The 16,782-nt window shown below is 33.8% G+C and overlaps 1 protein-coding gene across 7 annotated transcripts in view; it reads left to right on the forward strand.

The window, feature by feature from the left end:
- The first annotated feature begins 177 nt into the window (after positions 1 to 177).
- The window catches only part of LOC129002564 (tropomyosin Per a 7.0102), a 64,812-nt gene continuing 48,207 nt past the window's right edge, over positions 178 to 16,782 (forward strand). For all 7 annotated transcript variants that reach the window (XM_054430468.1, XM_054430472.1, XM_054430464.1 and 4 more), the window contains exons 1-2: positions 178 to 311; positions 6,790 to 7,045. In XM_054430468.1, coding sequence (XP_054286443.1) covers positions 6,806 to 7,045 — 240 coding nt within the window. In that variant the 5' untranslated portion in view covers positions 178 to 311; positions 6,790 to 6,805. The remainder of the gene's footprint in view (positions 312 to 6,789; positions 7,046 to 16,782) is intronic.

A 16,782-nucleotide genomic window follows, 5' to 3' on the forward strand; every position in this document is an offset into this window, starting at 1 on the left:
TGTTAACTCCACTATAAACATACTAGGGAAGTAAGTAAATGGATGATTAATTAAATTTTACAAAAATAACCAAAGTACGATTTTAAAGAATGTTATATCAGGATATTTAAGATATAAATGTTAGCCACTGTTTATGCATTTTCCCATATATCGGTCAGTAGTGGTGTATGGTAGGGGTGTAAGGGGAGGGGGTAAGGCCCGGTAAGGTTTGTGAAAGACGATCCGAAGGTTCGGAGCCCGAAGTCAAGTCAGTCTGCTACTGTCGCGCGATCTGTACGCGAGTGTTCCAACCTCCTCCCAGACCAAGTCAAGTGAGTACTCACATGTTTTGTACAAAATTATTTAAACAATAAATTTAAATACACCACTTGTGGTATATGAACATAAGAATGGAATAAGTGAACACAGTTGTTTAGTAGGAATAAGTTCAGTTGAATAGTTGACAAAGTGTTCAAAGTTTTCGCTTTTTAGCTTTTAAGTGCATAATAAATTTATAAGTATTGGATAAGTATATTTGTAATTTAAAAGCTGTGAAAATAGTTTGGATCAACAATACAAAACGTTCATTTTTTAGCAATTCATTCCCAAAACTATATAACCAGAAGTTAACTATTGGGATTTTGATAAACAATAAATTATTGCTCAAGAATCAGCTGATTAAAAAAATAATTTATCAGCTGATTTAAACAAATAGTTATCATCTTCTTTTTTACAATGATCATTATTTTCAACCTATCATATAATTGCACTCTCGTATAGTGAAATCTTATCCTATAGTATAACACATGCTTACAATTTTGAAAGTTGATATTAAATTACCAGGGTACATTTTATTTAAAAATTGTCACTAGCCAAAAAATGATTAAATTTATTAGCTATTTTTTGTTATACAAAGTGGCGTGAATGTATTGTTTGTACGAGTTTATTTGTATCTGTTATATGGCTTAGTTTAGTTGAAGTGTCACGGACATTTTTCTTTTAAAATCTTAGGTACTCAAATTATTCCTTTGTTATCATATGAATGAACTCATTAGAAAATATATGATCAATTTTATTGTTAGCCCATGTCAGGAAAGAATTCCACGTTAGTTTTGTTAAAAAATAAGCTATTTGTAGGTTTTAAAGATGATACAAACCCAACCATAGCTATTACACCATTAGGCCTACACCGATTTGCCCAATGATCTATTCAATAATTTTTATTTAGTTTCATCGTTTGTGTGAGCCTAAAGTGTATATTAAGATTTAAACTATTTATATAGCCACAGCTGTTTCCACACAGTCAAAAACACAGTATTGTTAACAAGGCTTTCTTGAGCTGTGACAAGGAAATTAAATTATCAAAATCTCCGTACGGTCGTTTAGGTTGCATACAGCTCCTTAACTCTAACCTAGAAATTCGTTTAAAAACTTTAATACACGTCTAATGGTCCTAATTTTATAAGCTTTCGACTTGCACATATCTTTCTAAAATAAAAATTTAGACGCCAGCGCTGTGGCGGACGCCAGATGAGTTAGAAGCACGCCGCTTCTAAAGTGACAGCCTGATTCAGAAAATAATAATAGCCTGGCCCAAAAATATCAACTCTAGTGTGGGTATTGGTTTCAACTGTGGAATAGACACATATTTGAGTAGGTTATTGTGAACTATATTACATTTGTAACAATATATTTTGTGTCTCCCGATAAGAATCTTTAATTACAAATATGCTAATTTCAAATCCATTTCATATAAACTGTGTTACACAAAATGTTTAATTCTGTATAAACCAAATATTTGAAATTAACTTTATTTTCATCATCTAAAACGCATATTTAGTTAACCTAAATTCGATTTATTAACCAATATAATTGGGTTTTCATACGTTGCTTTACAAAAATACTCATAATGGCTATACATTGTTACAATCTACCTTTGAAAGAGTCAAAAATGTTTATTAATTACTGTATTCTGAGTTTGGTCTACTTAAGTTGTTATCCTCCATATTTTTATTCATTTTTAATAGGTAGCCTACTCCATCGGATCGTTGTGTTAAGTTCATTTTGGGCTTTGAAGTTTGTACCACAAAATATTCTATTTGACAATGCAATTTTTTTAAATCTAGACAATTTTAATTTCCAAGGCCAAATTTTATAAAAACGTGCAGGGTTACAAAACAACTTACTGTCAAGTAAATCAGCGTATCTTATATAGTCTGTATGATGAAACCTGTCTCCTGACCCTCCACCTACCTGGAGACTGACCAATGGCTGGAGTTCAATCCCATGAGATAGGTTCCATCCATCGATGTTCCATCATACAGACTATAATGTAAATATAACAACCCCTTGACAGTTTAATACTGCTCGATAAAACAATCCTGTTGACATTTAACAGCTGATTTCTTTTTCGTCATCGTGTTTGTACTGAAGTAGCTTAACGAAAAACCCAATAAAATGCTGTAAACATTTATTTTATATTAATTTTGATAATTAATGTAATTAATTGTCTATTGAAGCGTAAATCGAACCGACAATTTGCTTATCACATAGTTTGCATTGTTTGTAGTTGTTGGAATGCAGGCCTTCGATACAAGATGTATAGGTTCAATTCCTGCCATTCACCACTGTATTTTCTCGCAGTCCATTCTGATGGCTGCAATCCGATGATGTGGCGCACACTGCGTATTTTGGTAGAAATATTTTCTTGCTTCAGCTTCATTATTCATATTTATTTCTCTGAAATTCATACATTAGCTTATGTTTGAGTAATCTACATTAAAAAATATTTAACACGTTAGCCTAACTCTCCGCCGTTACATTCTTCTGTATGTTTGACGTATCTCCTGGTATTTGTATAAAAGCTGTACTGTGTAGGTTTTCTTGTTTGTTGTGGAATAAGGAATCGGGCCAAACAGAATCTAATTTCTTAAGGAGGTATCATAAACACCAAACTCATAAAATTGCAATGAATTCTTGTCTTCATTATATTTATTTTGGTTTCACCCCACTTGCAATTTGGAAATGTATTGCAACAATTGTAATTTGGAATCTGCCAGTGACTTCAAATATAAACATTTAACAGCTGATTGTCAAGAATTCATCTTTTTTTACGACGTTTGAGTGTGTTAAAAAATGTTCAAAGCATTAGGGTTGAAATAAGTGTAGTGAAATAGTTTATATCCTTGGACACACTTGTAATTAATCAAAACAAATTGTTTATCAAATTGGGATTGGGATTGTAGCCTTTTAGTGTGACGGAGCTAAATCAATATCTTTTTATCAAAGTTCCCTCATTGAATGCACATTTCAGGGATAACCAACCGCATAAAATATCAAAAAATGTTTTTGTTTGAGGTTGTTGTGTTTTGGCCAGTAGCACAGACTGAATAAAGCAAGAGATTAGTCTCTCTTTATAGCAAATTTCTCCTTTAGGGAAGAAGCTATTACAGTATTGTAGGTGGCACGGTAAGACTAGACCATCAGGGGGCACCATTTTTTTTATTTTGATGTTCTGAGAGGCCAAAAACACAACCCGTTCAAATTCATATAAATTTATTGAGCGGAGTGAGCAAAGCTCTTATACTTACACTCCTGCTTTTTTTTACAAATACTCCTGAACGGCCGAACCTATTCGCACGAAGTTTAACACAGTCATATACTATTGACTTTAGAAACTGCAAGTAGACAGTCCATTGACGTGAACCAAATGTACCATTAACTTTGGATACTGCAAGGAGACATCCCATTGACGTGAACCAAATGTACCATTAACTTTGGATACTGCAAGTAGGCATTCCATTTAGACCCCTATGTTAAACAGGTACAATTGACTTTGGATACTGCAAGGAGATGTCTTTTTTACGTAAACTAGATTTAGCGTTGACTTTGCATACTACAAAAGTAGACATCTCTTTTGAACCAGATGTAGCATTGACTTTATTGGGTATTGGATTAATATGTTTGCTCCGTTTCAATTTTGCAATCAGACGACTGTATTGTACACCTAGATTATTTATATTCTTATATGTGTCCATTAAGCACAATAACTCGAGTAAAAATAATTCAATTTTGATTTAACTCGGTAAAAACGTGTAAACCTACATTTACTCGAACGAGTTTTGCGAACAAGCATGATCGGACTGTTGGAAAAGGGTTTTATGAGGTAAACAATTGATTTTCTAATTTTCCTAAACACTAACTACCAAACCCAAACCATGCATTTTCCCCCAACTATTTTGTAGAGCTTTAAAAACAAATAATTCACTTAGTTCATTGACAAGTTGTTGTTTACTTTATAGTCATGGAGAAAATAATAAAAAAAAAGACTATAGGACTACATTTAAAAAATTCCATTTTATATTATGAAGAATAAGTAAACAGTTGTTATTTTCTTGTTTAGGAATATGATCTAGAATCAGTTTATTTCATACTAAGCTATAAACATTTCAATGAAATAACACACTTCATTACCTTTCCTGTAGCAACCGATCTAGGTTCTCATTCAAATACAGTATATTTTATTTAAATAGAAAATAAATCTGACAAATTTAAAGAAACTAAAGGAAGATAGACACTATCATCTAAAGGAAGATTAATTTCACAAAATAACTTAACTATCAAGGTTAGGTGGTGTAATATATAGATGACAGTTAAATTGTTTTATTAACAGTGGCATTATTCTGGGTATTCCAAAATGTGTCGTCAGCAGTCATTGTTGTCGTATTCAATTGTTTTGTTCTGGATAACAGCTGTTTATTTATACTTATACTTCTTGGTATTGTTATGCACTTTTCGAACAATAAGATTTATAAAGTAGCAAAACTAATATATGGGCGTATACCAGGTGAGAACCTAGAACCTATAGCAGTGACAACAATGTATTACAGTGCAACCGATATCACTGACAAACTTCACAACATGTGAATCACAACAAAGAATTCTTGTTTGCTTAATCAGCTGATTCGTGTTTCCGGTGTAAATATTCAACAGCTGACACATCGGAAGTCCGACACTTCTTCCGCCCTTCAGCGTAATTCGGTTTATAAACATCAAGTGCCATCTTGTGTCAAAGCTCGGCCTTCAGAACTGTTGTACAGTATACATCAGCTGTTTCTCAGGAAGGTGTCAACAATCTTACAAGAGTTTTGCTAAATAGTTTCTGATAAACATTTTGTTTCTTTTAGTTTGATGAATTATGCCCACTTTGTTATTCGAAGGCCACCAATTTGGTCAGGGGCCTAATATTATAGCCTGATAAGGCCTTTGATATTGTTATTGTTCCTATAAAATGTCAACAATTGAGTCCCAGTTGTGACTGTTTAGAAAATGATAACTTAAATGTTATTTGCGATCTCCCATATAGGGAATAGTCTATTAACGTAGGTCTCATAGTAAGACCTGGGACCAGCTTAATTTTTCGTTTCGGTGTCCTTAAAGAGCCAAAAACACCATTACTTCGAATTCATACAATGATGGTTCACAGTTTCTTCTTATCAGTACTTAAGTTATGATATTGATAAAGTACGAACATTATTATGAGTTTCATTAAAAAAATTAAGTTTGACGAATAGAAAATATAACAGCCTTTGATCGATTTGTGATGTATATAAAATATTCCCGAGTATAACTATAACTTACTGGACCACAACATATTGTCGACCTTTTTGGCACCTATGTCACTATAATTTTATTTAACTAGAAAGAATAAATCATGACTCGGTATGAAACGCTTACGATCCTTTTAGGCTATGTTAGTCAACGTGCCGTTAGAAATATCAAAAGAAGCTTTTAACCATTTGAACCTTATCAAAAATCCCATTACCTGAATACCGTTTTCATTATGGCTTTATGTTCGAGTGCATTAACCTGTCAGAGATATTCGTTGATAGCGACGACTCTGACGTGTGACGCGTAGCTACGTTTTAATCAGAGGGTTGTATCATTGAATATAGCTCAGTAAAAATAACATTGTCTTAAGCTATTCGTTAGTCATTTACCATCTGTTTGAAAATGTGTATTAATACCATCTGTTCCGAAATGTTTAATGTTTATTTTATTTGTATCAACATTGAGATACGAGGATTAAGGTTAACTTGTTTTATAAAACAATGAATTTCTCATGTGTCGCGTACTTGGCTACTCTGTTTTATTACTGATATTTTGCACTACAGATTATTTTTATTACCTCTTGCTACATTTTTTACGCTACTCACTTTCAATTTGTGTATTTGAAATTTAATTTTTTTTTTCACAATTTGGATATTGAATTTTTACTTAATGTAAGTAATTCCACCGTTTTTGGTGGTGTTGGACGGCTCCTCATATAGATATTGGTTCATGCTTTCTTCACGCTATCGGAAATTTTATCCATGGAAGGTAAATCAACAATTGTAGCAAATACTACACACAAGTCACTTCTTAGCACTACCTAGTCAAGTGACTTCCCGTCTTTCAGAATTATTTAGCTTCACCCTAAAATTGTTTAATAGTAAATGGTAAATGGCGAGGACCTAATGAAAAATACCAGATTAGGTAAATTCGGGTAGGTAATCCGTTGAAAATGTGAAATATTTCGTTCATGTAATTTATATTACCGAAATCAAATACGTTCATACACCATCTCCATTACATTTATCTACACAATTTTGAGGATTTTTATAATCTTTATCCACTTCCCTTAACTTTGTAATCCAACACATAAAAAACACTTATTGAAATAGGCCCTACCATCGCAAATCTTCACGTCCTCACCTTCCATTTGCCAACCTTCCTCGACTTGTATACTTACCCTTTTCTCTCTTGTTCCAGACAAAACCCCGCCACAATGGACGCGATCAAGAAGAAAATGCAGGCGATGAAGCTGGAGAAGGACAACGCGATGGACCGAGCTTTGCTGTGCGAACAGCAAGCGCGTGACGCGAACTTGAGAGCCGAGAAGGCTGAGGAGGAGGCCCGCGCTCTCCAGAAGAAGATCCAGACCATTGAGAACGAGCTGGACACGACACAGGAGTCGCTGATGCAAGTCAACGCCAAGCTGGAGGAGAAGGACAAGGCCCTGCAGAACGTGAGTGATTTCATGTCCTTCCTTAATATAAGGGTGGTGGTTGAAAAGGTGGTTGGGACTGGGTGTTGGGAAGTTGGGTTGTGGGGAAGTGAAGTCGTTTTAACACTTTTCAGGATAAACATTCAATTATTTAAACAATATTACAAGTGGTAACATTGAAAATCTCAGAGAAGAAATTCTGACGGGTCCTCTTTCTTTTGATTTCTTCGTCCGCATATACCTTATCTAGAATCTATGAGCCAAGTACGGGTGGCTAAGGAATAGACGGGGTTGCACAGATAGTGATTTAAAGTAACTGCAATACTTCTAGGTCCTTTTCTATCCGTATTAAAAGATTAAACGGTTGACATTGCGATTGGAAACGTCGAAAATCTCACTTGTTAACTTTTCTGCAGGGATTTCTTTATTTTCCATTGCTGCGCAGTCGTGTATACCAGTGACCTTGAAAATGTTATGTGGCTGTTTAGGATTATGTCCTCTTCAGCCTCAATGCCCCCTTTGGCATTTCTTTTACTTTCTTCTTCCCTATGCAATTGGATCGTTAAGTGAAGTACTGCCAAGCAAATGTATAGGTAGACCCGCGTCGTGAACCCTAAAGATTGAATCCATCTGCAATTTGGTCAGTACAATTTGCGATCCTAATAAATCACCACTTAAAACTGTTGCGTTCTTCTAAAGCCACGAACTCACTAAGCCTATCTATCTTTAGCGGTGAACCGCCTTTCTTAATCAAGTGTGAGCCATGATTCCACAATGGGTTTGAGTTAAAGTGCTAAAAGGTTCTTCTGCCAACTCATGTCACGTGTAACACACATGATATCTACATTATGTCACCTTTAATTTTATACTTGTTTATGGGTTGGACAGATGTCACCGGCAAGACATGTGTTTGATCTCATTCAAATAGGTGGAGTTAAAAATTCAATAAAGACCGCAATGGATTGGAGTTGCATTCCATCTGTTGAAGCTAACTCTAGTAAGATGACATAGTGAAATGTATAGGACATAGAACGTAATGAGTTATAGTCTGTATGATGGTACCTGTCTACCTATGGTGGCTCAGGCCTTAAAAATTGACCAGTCCCCAGAGGTGGAGGGTCAGGAGGCATGTACCATCATACAGACTATAGTTAGCAACAATAGATTTTTCCAACTTGTGGTTTTCTGATAAGCTGTATAGGAGGCATGGGTCAAGGTAGCCTATATAGTCTGTATAATGAAACCTGTATTCTGACCTACCGTCTACTAACCAATGGTTTAAGGCCCGAGCCCATCTAGGTAGACGGAAGGGATAGGAGACAAGTTCCATCATATAGACTATAACTTCTATCCGCGAATTATGGAACTCCCCGGATTTAAAGTCAAACTTAATGTTTACTACACCATTTTAATCCCTTAATTTCACAGAGAGAGTCGCATCTATTATTAATTCTTCCTTATGCTGCCACGCTGATGGTTTTAATATAAGCTTATCTAGGGAGTATTCATTGTTTTGTTTGTACAGTACCACGTCAACTCATGCCTCATTTCAATTATATTTTTATCTTTTTGCATACTTTATCCAACGTTTGTGTTTAAACGCATTTCTAAAATTCTAAATATCTTCGGATAGTGTTTTAGCGGCAATGTTATGTTTATAATTCCGTTCAAAATTACAATAGTTAAAACTCCACTAAACAGATATGTTTATAAAGCAAACCGATATCATAGATAAAACATACTCCTTGTGTTGGTTAGTCTATGATATTACTAACTAAAATATACTATAATAATACTACTATATGACGGTTTCATCGATAACATTTATTACTTTCTCCCCCTATACCATAGTATATGGAGAAAGTATTGTTTTCGTCAAAATTTTCGAGTTTGAGTTTTGAGTGGATATATTCGTTTTGGGTCCCCCTGGACCCAAAAAAGTGGTTTTCGAAGTGATGTCTGTGTGTGTGTGTGTGTGTGTGCGTGTGTGTGTGTCTGTGTGTCTGGATGTGTACAGAGCTAGAGACTACACCTGTGGTCCGATTTCGATGAAATTTGGTATGTAGGTTCTAATCTATGGTATCTCCAGGCGTTTTTTTCATTTTTTTGAAATTTTTATTTTTAATGGGGATTTTCCCATAAAAACCCATAAAAAACCGGAAAAATCGGATTTTCTCAAAAATGGCCCGAACGATTTTGATAAAAATTTAGTATGTTGTAGCCCTTTAAATTTTGAATAAAATGGTACAAATTCCATATCTGTAAAAATTACGGTTCAAAAGTTATGGTCAAATATGTTATTTTCCCTTAAAAACCCCATAAAATAACGAAAAATAGGATTTTAGAAAAAAATACGGTTTTGATTTAACATAGTATGTTATAGTCCTTACAATTTTGATAGTTTTTTTTAATTTTTTAGAAATTTTAATTTTTAATAGGGATTTTCCCATAAAACCCCATAAAAAACGGAAAAATAGGATTTTCCCAAAAATGGCCCGAACGATTTTGATAAAAATTTAGTATGTCATAGTCCTTTATATTCTGAACAAAATGGTACGAATCCCATTTCTGTAAAAATTACGGTTTAAAAGTTATTGTAAATTATGTCATTTTCCCATAAAACTCCCATTAAATAAAAGAAAAATTGGATTTTCCCAAAAAAAGGCCCGAACGATTTTGATAAAAATGTAACATGTTATATTCCTTTAAGTTCTGAACAAAATTGTACAAATCCCATTTCCATATATTTACTCTCACCGCTTACACATGATAAAGGTTGTTGACAAACTTATGGGAGAAAGTATGTGTCAGAATGCTGATACCGTTTATTTTTATAGTAGTGTTGAAGTATTCATTAACATTCATTGATCAAGTAGGGACATGTGACAAGTGTCTTATTTCAATGGAAATATCTTTAAAAACTAAACCGGAGTATCGTTATAATGATTAAAACTTGCCATAGATGTCCTGTATATCCCCCCTTATTTTGTACCTTAAGATAAAATAGGGTTAAACGCAAAATTCCACATTACACAATGTAGGCCTATACTAAGCCTACTAAGTATTGTTATGTAGCATAAGATTGCGAATTAGTAGACCAAAAGTTATAAGTGCAGATGTAAACAAATATGTTTTCCATTACAAAAATTAAAATAAAAATCTCGAGAACGGGACAGGGTCAACAAGTACAATCAGAATGACTGAATATTCTCCCATTGCAAACAATAGTTTGAGAAACGCAATGTTACAAATTAATCAAGAAAAATTCTACAAATTGTGAAGTTCGAATAACTGGGTAACACATATTTGTAACGCGTTTAATAAACATTATTCGATAGCAAAATCAACGTTGTACTGATTACTGTTATTCTCTGTAACCATTCATTAGACCGAATCTCACAAATCATACAAATTATGAGATTATTCAAATCCCCGCCCTCTCAATACTTTTGCAGCCTTTTCAATTAATTTCACATAAGGCCGTTAACCTTAAATGGACAACGTCCTGATAAGGCAACTCACCGCGCGCTCACAAGGAAAAATCGAAACGCCTCATTTTAGAACAGATTACACTTTCGCAGATATTGTACGACCTTGAGGTGACTGACCTTGAAGATAAGGACAGGTTGACCTTTGATAAGAGATTGACTCATTCCCCAATGCGAGACTTAACTGCGTTTACCAGATCTTAAATTAACTGTAAAAGGTCAAATGGCAGTTTAAATTGCAATGTTTACATTGAGTGTTTGGTAAATGCAGCCTCAATGTTCTTCAAGAACGAAGAATTATGTTGACTCGTATTAGGATCACTTTTATTTTACAGACCTTATTAACCAGCACAAAAAAGGCTTCATAAAGCAGTTCTTTTATGGAACTGAACCGTGTCTCTTTTATAAGATTGGTAACTTATGCCAAGAATATAAAGGAGGCAAATTCGCCTTATGATTCAGTACAGTGGTCCTGCCGATAAAATAACACTGAGATCGCGTACCTAAGAACATTCATATAAAAGCTATCCCCAAACTTGTTTACATGCATGGTTTTTAATAGAATATTTTTTTACCTATATTCTCGTTTTGGGCTCTTATGCCTGGAAATAAGTTCGATTTCAACACATTAGTAAATATTTTCTAAATCTTGTCGTTTTTTATAATGTTAATGTACTATAATTGTAAGGATTACCGATGCACCTTTTCTGTGTGCGCTATTAGGTGTAAGAAGAAAATTAATTTACTTCAGAATCTCTTCTTATTTATTCCAAAAGTATACAGGGTGATAAAAAAAGTTGGGACATAATTTATGTAGTTATTGTTGGGGCAAACATATGCTAAAAGTGTATATAAATGATGTACTTTTCGTTTAGTTTAGCGGCTGTCTGAATGTATGTGTGAGTGTGTTTTTGTCTTTACAAAAACACATTCATAACTCCTTTATAGATCGAGCGTAGAGATTTTGCAAAATGTTCTTCTTGTTGACCACTATCTTTGTGTAAAATGAGAATAAAAAGTCTTAAACATTTTCAAATTGTTTTTAAATATATCTGTTACCAAATTTAATGAATCCCGTTGGTTTTTTTCAAACAATTGCAAGATACAGTACATAAAATTAAGTGAATGTTATGGAGATTTCAACAATATCTTATTAAGATCGTTCGGACAAAGAATAACTGAGAAATTAATTTCTTTCTGGCTATACCTACAGTTACTTAACTTAAACAATGTTAAAACTATGAAGAAAATTGTGTAAAAAGATTGTGTTCAATTAGATGAAATTGTTTGCAGAATTTCAATGCTGAAGTTAAAACCGTTAAGGAGTTTATGCATGTTTAACGCACACAGACAGACATACAACAAACGAAACGAGATGAGAACATACGTGTATATATTTTTTGCTCATTTTCACCCAAGAAATCACTATGTAAATTAGTCCGCATCTATTTTGAACATATTTATCAGAACCCTACGGCGTAGCACACATTGTAAACCGATTAATCTATTTCGATTATGTGGAGAAATATCTTATCACTGTGAATATAAGTTCTAATCCCACACTAAGCTTTGCTCGATTTCGAACCACACAGTTGACATGATGGTAACCGATGTTCGTGAAGCCAGACCCGTGCATGGTAGGACCACGACCTAGCTGTAAAGGCCAACCCACACCCATAATACACCTGGGGGATGACTGAGGTCGTGGCATTGGTGGTAAAACAAAGATTTGATTGACAGGTGACGTAATATGAGTATGACGTCACTCAAGCAGTAGTGACGTTGACGGTTGCTGGTATGAAGAAGACGAACACCACTGAATGGTTGCACATTGGCACTAGGAGATTATCAAATGAGAGATGTTTTTAGGAGTTCGCAATGTAGATTTTAAGGTTATAGTGAATATTATGGCTATGTGCCTAAAACGTTGGCAGGGCTTGTAACCGTCTGGGTTACAGTGCTCGCCTTCAAGTTTAGAGGTCGACGGTTCGATCCCAAGTAAAGTCGATTTTTGTTATTGGACAACGAAATAAATATGTTATCGAAAAAATTGGGCGTTATATGGGTACATATACATCTTCTTTTATAGGAATTAGTTTACCTAAAAATAACAACAAAAAAACTAGGTAATTGAATATATATTTTTCAATATTGCGTAGATATTTGGCATCAAACTAATAGCTTTGACTTTACTAAACTACCTTACCAACGTTCTTATAAGCATATACTGTCTATGTTTCTATAATTCATAAGCATCAATAATTGTCTGTTAACTTACCAAGGATGTAACACAAGGATGTAGATTTAAATAGTGTAATGTATAAAAAAACTGTAACGGCGTCAAACACAAGTAAAATGAACGGTATCAGCAATATGACACATATTTTCTCCCATTAGCTTGTCAATAAACCTTATCATGAACGAGCGGTGGGAGTAACTAATGGTATTATGGGTAAAATCACAAAAATTGCAAGAATTTTGAAACCGTAGTTTTACTGTGTTAGGGGTTTGTAGGATTTTAGGAGTTACAAGAACCACCAGATACTAAATTTTAATCTAAAAAGGTCCAGCCGATTATTTATTATCAGATTTTTTTTATTTATTGGTTTTTATGGCAAATACCAGTTGCAATAACTTTTGAACCGTAATTCAAAATCAATTAGAAAGGCTATAAAATACTAGGTACATTTTAATAAAAATTGTTTTGGTCGTTTTTGTAAAATCTCGATTTTACCGGTTTTATGGGGTTTACAATAAAACTACCATTACAAAAAAAAAAATAAAAAAGTGAAAAAATTACTTGGAGATTCTATGAATTAATACCTACATAGATACCAAATGTAATCAAAATTGGACCACAGGTGTGGTCTCTAGCTTTGTACACACTCAAAAGACACAGACTGCCATCAATTCGAAAACTACTTTTTTGGGTTCATGGGGACCCAAAACGGATATTTCCACTAAAATCTCCACGAAAACAATACCTATTACTATGTAAATGGGGAAAAAATAAAATTAGTAAAAATAAATCTACAATTTTTTACAAAAAATTGCATGACAACGATAATTGTTTCTATACCTCTCTATTTCTGAGCTGTCAATTGCCTCAACGTAAAGATTTATGTTTCTTCTTCCTAGATTATACTGGCAACATACAGATTATCTTATGATAGTGCATCGATTGCCCAGCACACTGTTCCCTATGCCCTTGGCCAACTGACTGGCGCCGTATATGGGTATGTTTCACCACGAGGTCGGCGTCAGATACCCAGATGGTCACCGGTATACCTTGGTATGGGTTGAGCTGCCGGACTGCCCTAAAAGTAGAAAAACCTCTCCTAAGGTCCTCCATAGGCTGTGAGAGGCAGTGAGGTTATTGAGCAATTAAACGGCGATTGATGGTTTGAACAATCAGCTGATCGTAATTTGTTTTGATAAATCAGCTGATATTAATTTGTCGTATTCATTGTTGTTACATAGCTGCTCCTGATTTACATTTACATTTTTAAAATAATGAATGAATAAAGAGGTGGTAACGTTAGGATCTAGCACGAATATTAGAACAGAAACATATGTATCGTAAACATAAACAACTGACGTTACTGGCCCGAATCATATGCTGATAACCTTAGCATATGGTTCGGACATTTTTTGACAGTTCCATATGATAATAATACTAACATATTCACGGCCAGTGACGTCATTTGTTTATGTTTATTATACATACCGTTCATGTTACAATATCCGTGGATTCTAGGATTTGTAGGAGGTTTGTTTTGCTGTTTTCATTTTTTTTGCGACTCGCTCATTTTCGTTTTAAAGTAGGATGCGTTTGACTTATTGGAGTTAAATTTAATCGGAAAACGAGTCAATTTACCTTTTAATCGAGATTCTGTTCAAAATACAATTATATTTTGCAATGTGAAAGTAGTTTAACCTCAGGTAATCGCGGAATAGGAAGATGATTTGCAATTTCGACTAGGCTATATCTTGAGCAAACAAAACCCCCTACATTACTTACACCACTTTTAGCTGAACCAATCTTTCATATAATATTTTCCAAAGGTACTATACGTGTTATCAACCAATTTTCCACTTTTGAGAGATTTTTTAGTGCTGGTAGCTGAGGAATAACTTTCATATTGTTCCAAAACGCTTGAGACGTTACTGTATTTCTTTTTATAATGTAGAAGCACACCGATTTCAGGAATTGATGATGTCTGACATTTCTATGTATCAAGAAAAGACAATTAGTTTTTCATTAGGCCTAATGTAATGGACAACACTTTCTTTCTTAAGGAATATCTAAAAATGTTCATTTTCATACCCATTGATTGTAACCTGAACAGGTGACTCAAGCAGTTTTAAAATAATGATTGTTCTGTGGAACTTTTGATTGTTTCAAATAGTTTTGCTTGTCAAAAAACCTCAAGTAATTAATATATAAAAAATTATACAGTCACTAAAAATCATGAAATAATTTATTTTTGTAAAAAAATACAACCGACTTCAAACGCTCTAAAAAGAATGAAATAATTTCAATAAAGTAAACTTATGTATTAGGCAAGATCACGTATTTCAAGTCGGCGCGGCTCAAACTGCAAATATGATTGAAATTAAATATTGTGTGTGTATTTTAAAAATCAATAAATTGCAGCTGGATAACATAAATATATATAAAACATACTGAACTGTTTTGTTTATATATTAAAGGAAATATTTTCTTGTATTTTATGTTTACTTCAGTATAAATGCATTATGAAAATAACACACACAAATGTTCTATATGAATAGGAAAATGATTTAGTTTGATATTATGATAGGGAAAAGAAGCTAGTTTGGTATTAAAACGTTACTTTTCCATGCTAGAAACATTTAAATGCGTTATAATCTTTTTTAAAGATGCTCGTTAATACCACTATAATGCCGATCTCTGATTACGGTAATAAAATAACACTTAACGCATAACTATGAAAAAGACATGCAGATTAACAACTTTAGTTATAGATAGTCACCTGCAATATGGACACCCTCTTTCAATTGTGTATCAAAAATCATCATAGAGCCGCACCTACTTAAAATACATGAGCTTGCCTAATACAAAAGTTTACTTTATTGAAATTATTTCATTCTTTTTAGAGCGTTTGAAGTCGGTTGTATTTTTTTACAAAAATAAATTATACTTTCAGGTGTTATATACAGGGTGGCTGAAAAGTAACTTGCACCCCCCTTAGCTTTTCAACCATTTCAGATATTTGAAATCTGTTTGCGGCAACCTTCTTAGATATGAGGGGCTACAATAATTATGGTCAATTTTGAAAATTTTGCCCTTAGGGGTAGTGGGGGTAGGGGGTAGCTCAAAATTTTCAAATGACAAGTATAGTCGAGTTTGGTATCATTTTACAGGTCTTGACGAAACATAAACATTGACATAAAGAAAACCAAAATCGGCTCACTAATAACAAAATGGCACCCTAAAACGTTTCAAATCCAAATAACCATGAGGGTGGCAAAAAAAATTAACTTGCACCCTCTTTAACCTTTTGATTATTTGAGATATTTGAAATCTGTTTGCGGCAACTTGTTTGGATATAAAGGGCTACAATAATTATGGTCAGTTTTGAAAATTATGCCCTTAGGGGTAGCGGGGGTAGGGGGTAGCTCAAAACTTTCAAAAAGCAAGTATAGTCGAGTTTGGTATCATTTTGTAGGTCTTGACGAAACATAACAATTAACATAAAGAAAATAGAAGTCGGAGCATTAATAACAAAATGGCAGCTAAAAATGATTGAGACAATGGTTATTTAAAGTAGTTTTGAACTGCCATTTTGTTATTAATGCTCCGATTTCTATTTTCTTTATGTTAATTGTTATGTTTCGTCAAGACCTAACTCCACCAAACTCGACTATACTTGTCGTTTGAAAATTTTGAGCTACCCCCTACCCCCACTACCCCTAAGGGCAAAATTTTCAAAATTGACTATAATTATTGTAGCCCCTCATATCTAAGAAGGTTGCCGCAAACAGATTTCAAATATCTCAAATGGTTGAAAAGCTAAGGGGGGTACAAGTTACTTTTCAGCCACCCTGTATATATTTTTGTAATAGACTACCTTATTAAAACTGTCAAATTTTCTTAATTCTCCCAAAGAATTTATGGACTGTGACGCTTTTTATAAAGATATATTATTAAATTTTAAGTGTTTGCATTCTCTTTGAAAACTGGGAAAACTCTTTGAAAAACAAAAATGCTTGGAGTTGGGCAACAGA

This window comes from Macrosteles quadrilineatus, unplaced genomic scaffold (genome assembly GCF_028750875.1).
Source record: "Macrosteles quadrilineatus isolate MER2022 unplaced genomic scaffold, UCM_ALF_1.0 Scaffold_9__3_contigs__length_116548681, whole genome shotgun sequence".
Taxonomy (NCBI): Eukaryota; Metazoa; Arthropoda; class Insecta; order Hemiptera; family Cicadellidae; genus Macrosteles; species Macrosteles quadrilineatus.